Consider the following 14,256-nt stretch of genomic DNA (forward strand, 5'->3'; position numbering starts at 1 on the left):
CTCCCGTAGTGGATTTTTAACAATTTAGGGCTGGACACGATGTCTCATGCATCAACCTAAGAGAGCACATAAACATGACCACGGAACAAGACAGTCCACCCTCCATGCCAGCGCCTGTCTTCCAGAGCCCATTGGTACTTCTCTGCCACGTGACCTGCTGAGGGGAAACTGAGCTCCCCCCTTCCTGCCTGCAATCCCCATACTGTAGCAAAGAAAAAAAACCACATTATTTAAAAATGCATAAATGTTTCCAATTTTTCTCAGTTTTAATATGGTAAACATTGATAGATATAACCCCTATGAATAAGGCTCTTTGGAGTCCTCAATTATTTTTGAGATCATAAAAGGGTCCTGCTGCCAGAACGTTTGAGAGCCTCTGGTTTAGACTAGCGCAGGAGGTTCAGTCTTGGCAGAAGCCCCACCCATGTAAGGTCGCAAGGTCGCATGGAGCTCTTTTCTTTAGCATGGAAATGAGGACTGTGGGAAGAACCTAGAGTATTCAAGCAAGACATTCACAGCAAGCTCTGCAGCAATGCTGCTGCTTCAGCCAGAGGGGCAGACACTAAGGAGGGAACTCCGTTAACTCTTCAGGGAATTTCTTCCTGGGTGGTTTTGCATTCCTGTCAATTCACTGTGGGGCATGCAGGTCCCTCTGCCAGCATCTTGCAGATTCTAAACCCAACCCTATCCACACCATTTCAGCTGCTACCACTGAAGTCCCTTCTTTGGATTCCCTGGGTATTCCAGTTTATATCATACAACTTAGCACAAGACAAACGTAGGAGGTTCTCTAAGAAATTAATATTATCCCCCCCACCCCAGTGGAATTTTAATATTTTAGGGCAGATACTATGTCTCACGCATCAACCTGACTCTTCCTCAACTCTTTGTGTGTGTGTGTGTGTGTGTGTGTGTGTGTGTGCGCCAGAGACAGAGAGAGTCAGAGAGAGGGACAGATAGGGACAGACAGATAGGAAGGGAGAGAGATGAGAAGCATCAATTCTTCATAGCGGTTCCTTAGTTGTTCATCAATTGCTTTCTTATATGTGCCTTGACCGTGGGGCCCCAGCAGACTGAGTAACCCCTTGCTTAAGCCAGTGACCTTGAGCTCAAGCTGGTGAGCCTTGCTCAAACCAGATGAGCCCACGCTCAAGTTGGCAACCTTGGGGTCTCGAACCTGGGTCCTCTGTGTCCCAGTCTGATGCTCTACCCATTGTACCACAGCCTGGTCACTCTTCCTCAACTCTTAACATATCAGGGCCACAGGACATAATTTGACATGAGTTTGTCAGTTGACCAGTCAAGACGAAGAGTTAGGACAAAAACACTTTATTTGCAAAAATGATCTTTTGACACCCTGTTGTTTCCTCTCTGAATGTTAGTTTTCTAACAGGACACACAGCTCCAAGCTTCAGAGTTAGAAGGCTCTGGTCTCTTAGACTGGCTCCACCACCTGCTAGCTTTGCCCCTTTGGGGAAATTACTCAGCTCCACTGAGCCTGAGTTTTGTGCCCAGGGAGCACCCGGTATACTGTTGAACAGAGAGGAGGCTTTTGACAAATGCTGGGTTCCTTGCCCCATCTCCCCCCCCCCCTTTTTTTTGTTTTACAGAGATAGAGAGTGGATAGATAGGGACAGACAGGGACAGAGAGAGATGAGAAGCATCACTCATCAGTTTTTCATTGCGACAGCTTAGTTGTTCATTGATTGCTTTCTCATATGTGTCTTGACTGTGGGCCTTCAGCAGACTGAGTAACCCTTTGCTCAACCCAGCGACCTTGGGTCCAAGCTGGTGAGCTTTGCTCAAACCAGATGAGCTCGTGATCAAGCTGGCGAGCTTGGGGTCTCGAACCTGGGTCCTCTGCATCCCAGTCAGATGCTCTATCCACTGCTCCACCGCCTGGTCAGGCATCTTCTCCCCTTCTCTTTAAGGTACTTAAGAGGTAATTACCCAAGATGTGTCAACCTCTAACCATAACCCTTTCAAAGGCATTCGCTAACCGGTGAGAATTAATTATACTTACCCCAGGTTCTGTTCCTCCTCCCTGTACTTAGGATGACTTGTAAGTCTTGTATCAGCTAAATACATGCTCCATAAAATCATTCCTTACTAAATCATAACATTCTCCCGTCTGTTTATTTAGTCATTCAGAAGTTGACTATATTTCACCAAATGATTTTCTCTATATTTTTCTAAAATTCCTTTTGTTTTTCCTCTTTGATCCCTGAGAACCACCTCTGTTCTCTCCCGGTACTGACTTCTTACCTGGTCCTCTGCATCCCTTGGCCTTCTGTCCTTTTCTTTCTGTCTCTTTTTCCCAAGCCAGTCACGGTACCTTCAGGGAAAGAGTGTCTCCAGCGGAGGGACCACAACCTGGATAAAGCAGGGAATCAGAATTACTTAGGGTTTTCTGGAAGCCTGTGGTGCTGTTTTCTGTTGCTTCTAGGCTCTTCGGTAGAGGCCGGGTCTCCCGGAACTGATAGAAAAGAGACAGGAAGGGAGTGGTGTGGGCAGCGAGAAACAAGCAGGAGTCGCCTTCGTCCATGCCTCCTGCAGTGTTAATGGAGGGCACCTAGGCCTAATCAACGCTGGGGACAATGAGGATGTCGCCGAAGGTGGGCAGAGGACAATTCATAGAAAAATGTGTTGAAACCTTTAAAAGCAGATTCTTAGGCCCTTAACCCAGATTCTGATTCAAGAATTTTAAACAGAGTTCTCTTGGGATCATTCTGCATGCTTGTAACCTGGTCTTAGCACTTCCCCATCCTTTTCCTTTTTATTGAGTTATATTTGACGTACAAAGCTGTGTCTGTTTAAAGTGTACAACATGTTGCCTGACCTGTGGTGGCACAGTGGATAAAGCGTCGACCTGGAAATGCTAAGGTCGCCGGTTCAAAACCCTGCCTTGCCTGGTCAAGGCACATGTGGGAGTTGATGCTGTCAGCTCCTCCCCCCTTCTCTCTCTCTGTCTCTCCTCTCTGTCTCTCCTCTCTAAAATGAATAAATAAAAAAAAATAAAAAAAAATAAAGTGTACAACATGTTGATTTGCTATAGGTATGTTGCAATGTGACTGCCATAGTAGGGTTAGCTAATAAGTCTGTCGTGTATCCACATTCTTATAGACTGCATAGGGCATAAAGTTTCTGCTGGGCAAAGCCCCTTCACATTGATTTTCTCATTTGAATAACCTTGTAAAATAGAAGCAGGAATTGTTTCCCCCAGAAAGTTGCCCTACATTTCAGTTTCCCCATTCAAAGCAGATATTAGCTGCGGGTCAGGCTTGGCCAACCTTAGCCACCCCTGAGTGTCTTCCACTTGGGAACCAGCTTACTAACAAAACAACGTATGAACAAAAATAGACTTAGTCTATGATTTCCACAAATGAGGCTGATGTGAGCTGGCACCCAGCGGTTGAGGACTTCTGAGCACAGGGGAACTCAGGGAGACAAAGGGGCCCCTTCGATGAGGAATAAGGGACAAGGAAGACAGTGTGCCCCAGCTGTGCCTATCTCACACTGACCCTCCTGGGTTAGATGTCTGTGCACATTTTGTGCAGATCGGTCAATGAAGGTCTAAGCAACACCTGTAAGTCCAAGCCAGACTCCCAGCTCCCAGCTTCTGAATGTGGCTTGTTGACTTCTGAGCTGGGTCACAGATAAAGTGAGATTAGCAATGTTACATGACCACGATGTCCAACACGATCAGTGAGAGTGCAAATTATAGAGCAAGTGCAACAAGCTTTTATCGGGACTGAGAGCCTCGAGGGGGATTCTAGCGGGAAAGGTCAGCAAGGCATGTCGGCTGTAGGTGCCAGGTGGCTCCAGTCAACAGTGGGAGGGGCCGCAGGAGGAGCAGGGAGAGACGGCTTGGCGCGATCCAGAATTCAGTTCCTTCCCTGCTGGGCCAAAGCTGAACACCTGGCTTGGTTTACGTAAGTCAGGATGGCATGTGCACAGGGGTTTCTAGCCAGAGGGGCTCTCTGGCTGTGGTTTGGACCTAACAGTCACGTTAAATTAAAGAGGAAGCTGCACTCTTCCTCATACACACGACCCGGTTTGGTATTAAATTCACAGTCTCCTGGAGAGGACCAAGTCTTCTTAGCATGGTCTTAAAGGGTTACTGCTTATGCTGTTCCCTCGTATGAGGTGGATTACCTCAGTTACTGTGTGCAATGTCTCCCTCCAGAAAACAGTGCTTTCACAAATTCCCACGGCATAAGCATGGCTTAATGTAGGAGAGAAGAGACAGGAATAGAAAGCATTCCCCCATTCACCCCAGTAATGCTCAGCATTTTCAGGTTGGTGTAAGATTGTGGGGCGTCTTTAGGAAACTGCCGAGCTTCCCCGGGTTCTCAGCAGAACTGGGGCAGACAGAGTTCAGAAGCCAGTGATGGCTTCCGACAACAACCCCCTTTCCGGGGAGACCACTGAGGCCCCTGAGTGTGCAGTAGAAATCATGTCTATTGTGTGCCAGGGTGTGAGAAATGTGGACATACACTTCCAAACATGGCCACCTTACCTGTGTGCTCTCTTTGTCCTAGCTGCACCCCAAACGACACTGCTGTTTACCAGATTTCTGCTAAAAACTGCTTTGGAATGATCTGCTGCTCTGCTTCCATTGAAGTCGAGTGCTCGTCAGAGAACACACAACTCTCCCCTGACCCGAAAGATGATGGGGACACAAGTGGGGGACGTGAAACACAGGCATGTGAGCAGAAAAGCACAGATCAGATGGATAGGAAAGAACCTCCTTCCAAGAAAGAAGAGAGTCTCCCCTTGGGGACTCCCAGGTCAGCTGATTCTTCTGCCTCCGAATGTAACCCTTTATGCTCACTCCAGTTGTTGGCCAGTAATGATGTGAACTCATCCGGTTCCGAAAAACCCCTGGATGCTAAAGGAACAGGACAAACTGAAGAGGGTGGTGGTCCGAATGGCACAGGGGAAATCGCAGATGGGTTGCATTTTCCTAATTCAAGTAGTAGTCCTGATAAACAAGATGTATATTGCCATGGGATGGCGCAGTCCGAATCATCAAACTTAACAGACGGTGCCTTAAACAAGGATGAAGACTTAAGCTCTGATCATCAAGATCACAAAGCACAGAAATATATCAGTGTCAGCCTACCACTGTTGGGGACAGCCGCAGCCCTTCACCCAGGTGCCCAGGCCACCATCGATGAGCACGTCAGCCCACCGGTTTCCAGCAAAGACTCGGACTCCGACAGTGTCTACGAACTTTGCCCAGAGATAACCCTAACCTACATGGAGGAATTTTCAGACGATGACCTGGAGTATCTGGAATGTTCCGACGTTATGACAGATTACTCTAACGCAGTTTGGCACAGGCACCTGGAGGGGCCTGAGTGTGTTTTTTTATTAGAAAGCGATGACGAAGAGATGGAATTCAGAAAGTGTTGCCTGGGGGAGCGTGAGCCTTTCCTCAGTGAAATGGGTTGTGGGCCCTGGGTGTCAGGTGACACTGGACCGATAGAGGCCTCCGCTGGCTTTTGTGGTGATCACTCACAGTCCCAAGAAGTGAGGGTCAGGCGCCACCATGCCTCCACCCACGGGCCCCCATCCCCACAAACAGGGATGACTCGGACTTTGGGACCTCACCAGAATGGGACGTCTGTGCTGACAGACCCGGGGACATATAAACTGCCCACTGCTTCTGCTGAAGATGATTATCCAGGAATTCAAGGAGAAACCAGAGACAGCCACCAAGCAGGAGAGGAATTCACCAGTGACAATCGGCTCGCCATGGACGAAGCAGTGACAGAGAGAGGGGCGAAGCGTTTGTCTGGTGAGTTAGAGAAGTCAGGGAGGCACCAGCACCCACAGAGCACGGCTGAGGAGAGAGCAGGGGGAGAGGGTGTCTGCAGCAAGAGGGGCTCGGGGAAACCTGCCCCGACGAGGCGAGCAGGAGTTCAGGGGCAACCCAAGCAGCCGAGTCCCAACCTGAAGGGCAGTGCAGGAGAAGGCGCCCTTAATCGCTTCTGTCCCAAAGAGCCTGATGAGCACCCAGAAACCCAGAGTGATCAGAGACAGAGCTCCCATGCCAAAGCGGCAGCTCCTGATCCGAATTCCCGGTTCTGCACAGAGGGTACTGCTCCAGCCCAAGCAGAGCAAGAAGCAAGAGGGCTTCGGACTCCCCCAGGCACACTCCCCCAGAGAGCGCGGCCGAACCTGGAGGGAGATGGGATGCAGGTTCACAACCTCTGTGACACCAGCTGGGTTCCAGACCAGAGCGATCATGCTCAGGTAAGATCCCTCTTTTCAAAAATTACAAGATGAGAGGTGTGTGTTTGTGTGTGTGTGTGTGTGTGTGTGTGTGTGTGTATGGGGGGTGTCCCCCTTCACTTCCCACTCCCAACTGCTATACCACAACACCAGCAGGGCAGGGTACTTGTGAATGACAGCTGCTGCTGCTGGGAAGGAAATCTGGTTTTGAAAGAAGGCCCAGATAAACCCTAAGCCATCCTAATTATAGCAAAAGACGGACAGAAGAAAGGCACTAATGGGACTCTGGACAGCTGAAAAAAGAAACCCGATACAGGGTCTACCTCATGTTGTACCAGGCAGTGGCACAATCCAGAGAGTTTTTCAAACAAATGTTTTGTGTATAGCCTTAAAAAAGAAAAACAAAACATTCTTTTCAGTCCTTTTTTTTCAGGGAAGGGGTGCACTTTGAGAATGGTTAAGTGCCGGCTTTAATCAGAGTGTGGAGTAATGAAAAATCGTGGTATGTCTGAAGGACCTGTAGAATTCACCGGGGATGCTGGAGAGAGTAGCTGAAGTAGATACTGCTGGGCTGGGGGGGTGTTTTGGTCAGATGTGTGTTTTATTTCACTTTGCTTAGACTACAAAGTATAAAAGAGTCTAAGAACATACTGCCAGGAAGTATATTTATTTTACCCTGTTACTGATTTGGGGGTGTATTGTAAAGAGATGGCACTAAATTCATGGTAATAATTAATGCACAGATAATGTTGTGCTTGATATACGAATGTATGATATATTTTTTATTTTAAAGGGTTCTAATGGGTTCTGAACTGATGCTGTTCTGTGACCAAGGTTTTATTTTATAAAACAAAGTACCTAAGAAGAGTTATTATTCAACTATTTTTACTATATCTTGTGTTCTCCCTTCCCCGAACTTTGTAGTAGGGACCCATGATGTTTTTATAGAAGACTAGACATACTCTATAAAAAAGAAAATATTTCCAAATGCATTTGAACCTATTAAACTCTCTGAAAAAAAGGTCAAAATTCAATACATTGATTTCAAACAACCCAGTCATAAAATAGCCAATCTAAAAATCTCCTGATCTGAGGTAGCTTTTTACTGAGCAAATTGTTCTGTTCCACTAGCCAGACTGCCATGTGAAAGCCCAGTTTAGACTACTTTTTGCATGAGAGCCAGATTTATTCTATTTGATTGTTTAACGCACGCTACTTTGCTGAGCACACACCAATGACCACAGATTCCCAAGATATACTTATGGAGGTGGTTTGGCCAAATATTAATACAGAATTCAGTTATAATATTTATTTTGCATGTCAATCAATAGAGTATTTCTTTTTCTATTCATAAAATGCTCTTCCTAGCTGAGCAAAGTGTGTTTATAGAGTTGTTTACCCATATTGAGCTTTTTATTGGGCAAATTACTTTTTTTTTTACAGGGACAGAGAGAGAGTCAGAGAAAGGGATAGATAGGGATAGACAGACAGGAACGGAGAGAGATGAGAAGCATCAATCATCAGTTTTTCATTGCAACACCTTAGTTGTTCATTGATTGCTTTCTTATATGTGCCTTGACCGTGGGGCCCCAGCAGACTGAGTAACCCTTTGCTTGAGACAGTGACCTTGGGTCCAAGCTGGTGAGCTTTGCTCAAACCAGATGAGCTTGCGCTCAAGCTGGCAACGTCGGGGTCTCGAACCTGGGTCCTCTGCATCTCAGTTCGATGCTCTTTCCACTGCGCCACTGCCTGGTCAGGCGCAAATTACTTATTAAAGTTGGGAGATGAGGGGTAAAGTAGCCAAAAAGGAGTAAGTGGAAACGAGGGGGCTACTGACAGTTGCTTTCAGACCCACCAGAGTGGGAGGCAGTAATCTAGCTCAACTGCCCCAAATTGAGAGGAGCTAAAGGAAGGAACCCCCGCTGTCATGTTCAGTATGTGCCCGGAACTAAGTTTGGAGATGGAGAGCCCAGGCAGCCAGCAGGCCCACTTGTTCCTGGCAATGCAGCTAATACAATGGGCCATGTCTTGTGCCCATTCTTGTCTCTGTCAAAGTTCTTAGGTGACTCTTGCTCACACACTCACACATTCATGAATGCACATCCAACTTATTAGCTATTTGCTCAAGTTTGACCTGTGTTTTGTAGCATGACTATTACCTCAGAACCATGGATGTGACTTTTGGGAAAGCTTGCATTCTGCAGGTAGTAGATCCCTTTCTCCCTTGGCTGTGCTCAGTAGAACAGCTGACCTCTCACTCAAGGGACAACCAGAAATGTGAATGAAAGCTATATATTTGGGAGCAGATCTGTGTAGCCTTAAGTTAAAAATAGGGTATCTGTTAACCTGGAATGCTGAGGTTTGAAGCCCTGGGCTTGCCCGGTCAAGTCACAAGTGACAAGCAAGTAATGAACAACTAAAGTAGATCAACTACGAGTAGATAACTTCTCACTCTGTGCTCCCCTCTTTGTAAAATCAGTAAGTAAAAAAAAAATCCTAAAAAATTAAATATTATTTATTGCCCTGGCTGGATATCTCCATTGGTTAGAGCTTTGTCCTGGAGTGCAGAGATTGCTGGTTAGATCCTCAGTCAGGGCACACACAGGAACAGATCAATGTTCCTCTCTCTCTTGCTCCCTCCCTTCCTCTCTCTAAAATCAATAAAATAAATATTTTTTTTAAAGATAAAAAAGAAAAGAAATAGGATAACTGTATTGGTGGCATTTATTTCCCCTTGACTAAAGCAAGAAAATTTTACTATAGGGAGAAAGGCATAGTGAGTATGGGGTCTTTTACCCACACAAAGGTTACTGTTGAATTGCAGGAATGTCTGTGTTTTAACACACATATGTAATAGAGACAGATTTACAGCAAATGGCTAACTGTTCTTGTAAATGGGACACAAAAGCATTGGAGTGGGTCACTGGGAACTAAATCGAACTTTTTATAAATCTGTTCCAAAAATAAAGATTACCGAATCTTTTTATAACTAAGTCAAAAGACGTTTTAAATGTTTATTCTCAGACATTTGAGGCTTGTGGGAACTTAACATTTTGCAATCATTAAAACTCTCTGGTTGGGAGTAGCATTAATAATTTTTCCCACTCTTGCCTTATTCACTTACCGTTAGGTGTCTTTTGTAGAGAAAGTGACCAGCCACTTATCTTTTAGGGCTTTCTCTTCATCTGTAGATTGCTTTTAGCACTCTGGGGGAAATCCCATGTCTCTAATTCTGCGGTACAAGCACACGGCTGGATTGTAGAACATCTGCCTACCCAGACGTCTCCAGGTGCACCTACCCCGACTTTCTTTCCTGCTCCCACAATGCAGGACCATCTTGATCTGATTTGTCCGGAAATAGTACTTACCCAGGCTAGGATTGGAAAGCTTCCAATTTCTCTACATTTATGGAAGATTCCAAAGTTAATCCTAGTTTGGAAGTGGAAAACAGAGAGGGTACCCCAGGTTAACTTGAATCATCTTCAAGGATGCACCGCCAACCCTTCACCTTGGTTTTGATCTCCCTTTTCTGATCCAACTCAGAGGCAAGACCTGACAAGCTACCCATCTTAAGTTTCCCTGAGCCACACCGGGATAAGATCATCCTCACTCTGAAGTCAGAAGTGCTGGGCTTGTCCTTCGGCATAGCAGCCCAGCTGCGCCCAAGAGAGGCTTGCATTTCTCTCTGGGGTCATGAGGTCTCAAGTGTACAGTATGGAAATGTCTTCTTAGGTTTCAATAGTTAAGAACCTTTCTAACTGGAAATAAGCACTAAGGATAGAAGGTGAGCTTCATGGTGTTAGGGAGTTTGGTCACTGTATTTTGTCCACTGATATATCCCAAGTCCTTGGAATAGTGCCAGCCGCCTAATTGAGTAAACAGCCATATTGTTATAAATGAAATTTCAGGTATAGTCAGGTATAATTCCATGATGATCGGTCCCAACCACTTCATGGTTGTCATTGCCTTAAGTATTCTCCGTGGTTCTCTTCACTCACCCACTTTCCGTGAGGAAATTGCTTCCCATTGCTTGTTTTGTCCTGGGAATGGAGTGGTTTGTGCTAGAACATCTATACCTTGTACATAGTTGAATTCTCTTGTGAATGGTGGTGATTCACATACAGCCTATCAGTGTCTTATTAGCTCTCACAATGCTAACTAGATCCAGGAAAATCCGACCACATCCCCTTAGCATTCAAGACGTTCCACAATATTGCTTCAATCCACCTCTGAGGCACAAAGCAGGCATATCCATCATTTCCTTATCTGGAAAAGGAAGCACTTTCTCAGACATCTGGTGCATTTCTCTTCTTGATCGATATGCCCTCGCTTGACTTGTTTCCTGCTCAGCCCCTCTGGTCCTTCAAGGCCGAAAGCCTGCAGGCTCCTTCAAGATGCAACTCTCGCCTGACCTGTGGTGGCGCAGTGGATAAAGCGTCGACCTGGAACGCTGAGGTCGCTGGTTCAAAACCCTGGGCTTGCCTGGTCAAGGCACATATGGGAGTTGATGCTTCCTGCTCCTCCCTCCCCCTTCTCTCTCTCTCTCTCTCTCTCTCTCTCTCTCTCTCTCATTCTCTCTCCTCTCTAAAAATTAATAAAAGAAAAATTAAAAAAAATTAAAGCAAAGAATTAAAAAAAATCTTTAAAAAAAAAAGATGCAACTCTCCTGAAGTGCTTTCTTCTTCCCTACCTATGCTTTCTCCTTCCAGAGAAACACAGCAAACAGAAATAATAATAATACCTCACAGAGTGTTGTAAGCATGAATATCTTGCACGTAATATACTCAGTGCAGTCCCCATTATGCAGTTAACATTTAGTAAGTATTACCTTCTTTTTCTTTGTGTAGTGACCTTTCCTTAGTACATATGTTCTTTCTCCCCATATTGAAGACATATTGGGGGCTGGCTATGGGTGGTTTTATACCTCTTTCTGGTTGAAATTTTTATGAGATAATAATACATGCACACGCTGTTGTAAGAAATAATAGAGAGCTAACTGTACGCTTTGCCCAGATCGCCTCAGTTGGTAACATTGTGCAAAGCTGTCTGTTTAATATCACAACCAAGATACTGACAATGGTAGCATCTACTGTTTGTATTCAAAAACTGTTTCCTCAGTTTTACTTGTGCTGATGTGTGTATGTTAAATCTGTTCAAACGTATCACCTGTGTAGTTTCATATGATAACTGTGACATGACACTCCGGTTTAACCTAAGTTTAGCCCTGTAGCTAGACAGGCAGTATAAGAACAGGGTATAGAGCAGCCTGAAAAACTTGTATGGCCAGGTACTCAGGAACAGGCAGGGCACATAGGTCTCCAGCAATTTTTTTTTAAGCACAGAAAAATATAATCAGATAATTCAAATCATCTTGCAATATAGTTTCATATCTGGGACAGCACAATCTGAGGTCTTGGAGTCATCTGCATATTAAAGTGTGTTGCATGCCCCTCCCCCCTATCACAACTGTTAAAACTGACTTGGGGAGCTCAGCGAGCCAGCTTGCACTGGGGATGGGGAGGGAAGACGTTTATAAATGCCATCTCGCAGCACCTGGACGCCACGTGCCTTGTCAGCACCGCTCCATGGCTGAGTGCATTTGTTTTGTTTGAATCACAAAGCCTGATGTGCTGTTCCTGCCAAATACATTTACTGCCCTGGACCTGCACGATCACCAAATGCCTGGTTTGCTGCGGTCATTATGCTCAGTCCGTGTTAAATACCAATGGAAAGTCATCAGGCCCTACAGCCTTGCTGCTCAGAGTGTGGTTTGCAGACTAGCTTGTTAAGATATAGACTTCCAGGCCCTGCCTCCATCTGTCAAATCCAAACCTACACTCCCCCCTCCCCGATTGCTAGCAGACGGGTATGTATACTGAAGTTCCAGAAGCCCTGGTCTGAAGGTGACATCTTTCTCAGAAAAGACCCAAAACAGGACTTGGCTAGTTGGGTTGAGTGGTAGAGTGTTGACCTGGTGTGTGGAAGTCCTGGGTTTGATTCCTGGTCAGGGCACACAGGAGAGGCGACCATCTGCTTCTCCATCCCTCCCTCTCCCGTCTCTCTCTCTCTCTCTCTCTTTTCCTCCTGCAGTCATGGCTTGACTGGTTCAAGCACATTGGCCCTGGGTGTTGAGGATAGCTCTGTGGAGCCTCTGCCTCAGGCAATAAAAGTAGCTTGGTTGTAAGCGCGCCTCAGATGGGCAGAGTATCGTCCCCGATGGGGGTTGCAGTGGATCCGTCTGGACTCATGTGGGAGTCTGTCTTATCTCTTCGCCTCTCATTTAAAAGAAAAAGAAAAAAGAAAGGAAAGGAAAGATTCTAAACAGTGCTCTCAACCCTGACTATACATGGAACCCCCTGAGACCGTAACACATTCTGATGCCCGAGGTCCACGCCCCCGAGATTTTGATGTACTCTGGTCTGTGTGCGGCTTGGCACTGGGGGTGTTTAAAGCTCCCAGGTGATTCTCTGTACCTCCAACGTTGAGAATCCTGGCCGTGCTTTAAAATTGCCTGTGGTCTTTCCTAAATATACAGAGGCCACGCCCAGAAGTCCTAATTTAGGTGGTTTTGGGATAGGCTGTGGCAGGTATGCTAACTTAGAGCCCTCAGTGAGTGCATGGCAGGGGTCACCCTGGGGACTCCAGGTTCCACCCCCACCATAGGCTGCAGAGAGCTGGTGGTTGTGGCCTCGTGAGAGCACTCTCTCAGGATTTTGGACCTCGTACCTCTGGTTTCCCCCAGTCTTAACCAAGGAACAAAACACAGGCTACTTGGTGCTACTTTTCAGAGAAGCAATGGGCAGTCCCCACACATAAGGTACTTTTGTGTTAGTGCAATCTCCTGAAACACTCCCCCAACCCCCCCCCCCCCCCCCCGTTCTGCAAACTCACACACTTACAGTATTGGGACTCCTGGGGAAAACAGCACCCCCACAGGTCACTTCATAAACAGGCCATTTTCAAACCAGAGATAGAAGCAAACAGTATACCCAGGAAGCTCCTTGGTGGCCCAGGTTGGCCCGTGGCTGCGGTGGCAGACATGAGAAATATACAAGATAATTGAGTGGAAATGCTACTAACCCTTAGTTAGAGAAAGCTGGCGGGGCTGGGATCACAAAGACAGAACGGGGTCTTGGGTCTACTGGGTTGCTGGGGAGGAGGGAGATGCCACCTGCCCTTGGACAGGCAGGCTTGGAGCACACTTCTTAGGAGAGAGGAGTGCTGAGGTGGATGCAGTTTTAGTTTTATTAACATACAACCTGAAAGGGTGCCTGCAGCCAATGCAAAAGGCTATTCCATTTCCTGCTCAAGGTTCTATCATTTACTCGGGCTATTCAGGGCCCCCTGGCCTAGGAAATATCGCCTATAAACCAGTGCAGCCTCTGTGTTATACTGACGTCATTCCCCTATTAACCAGGCTCATGGGGCTCAGTCACAGCACGTGTTAGAGCACAGAGACCTCATGGGCCGGGCCGGAAGGCCTCCTCCTCCTCCTGCTCAGGTGCTCTGAGTCTGCAGGGCAGCGCACCAGAGCAAGGGCCTCGATTTATTTGCATTGGAATCACCTACTAAGGTGCATGCTTAAAAATACGGATCTTGAAATTTTCCCACCAGACTCGTTGAATCGGCACTTTTAATAAGCTTGCTAGGTGATTCTCATAGGCAGTAGAATTTTTAATCATGAGCTTAGGCCAGTGGTGGGATTCAAATAATTTAACAACCGGCTCTCTGCCTTAATGACTGTTTTAAGTATAAAAAAAAATGCTAAAAGGTAGTTCATTATTTCATGGATTTAATATTTAAGAATAAGAGAGGCACACAGAACTAGATTATAAGAAAGAGTTTTAAAATTTAATGGAAAGATATTAATACCTGACAAAAACCAATAAAACTGTTCAAGATATTTCCATATTGCTTCTTGATTGGCGTCCTCACTTATAATTTTTTTCGCCTATGGACAGAATGAACATTACTATGGGCGCTTAGAATACACTGTTGCACAGATGAACGTGAAAA

At 46.1% G+C, this 14,256-nt stretch overlaps 1 protein-coding gene across 1 annotated transcript in view; it reads left to right on the plus strand.

Moving 5' to 3' along the window:
* ALPK2 (alpha kinase 2) overlaps positions 1–14,256 on the plus strand; it is a 101,759-nt gene that overhangs the window by 29,719 nt on the left and 57,784 nt on the right. The window contains exon 4 of the mRNA XM_066246821.1: positions 4,542–6,261. Coding sequence (XP_066102918.1) covers positions 4,542–6,261 — 1,720 coding nt within the window. The remainder of the gene's footprint in view (positions 1–4,541; positions 6,262–14,256) is intronic.

Source organism: Saccopteryx bilineata, chromosome 11 (assembly GCF_036850765.1).
Source record: "Saccopteryx bilineata isolate mSacBil1 chromosome 11, mSacBil1_pri_phased_curated, whole genome shotgun sequence".
Taxonomy (NCBI): domain Eukaryota; kingdom Metazoa; phylum Chordata; class Mammalia; order Chiroptera; family Emballonuridae; genus Saccopteryx; species Saccopteryx bilineata.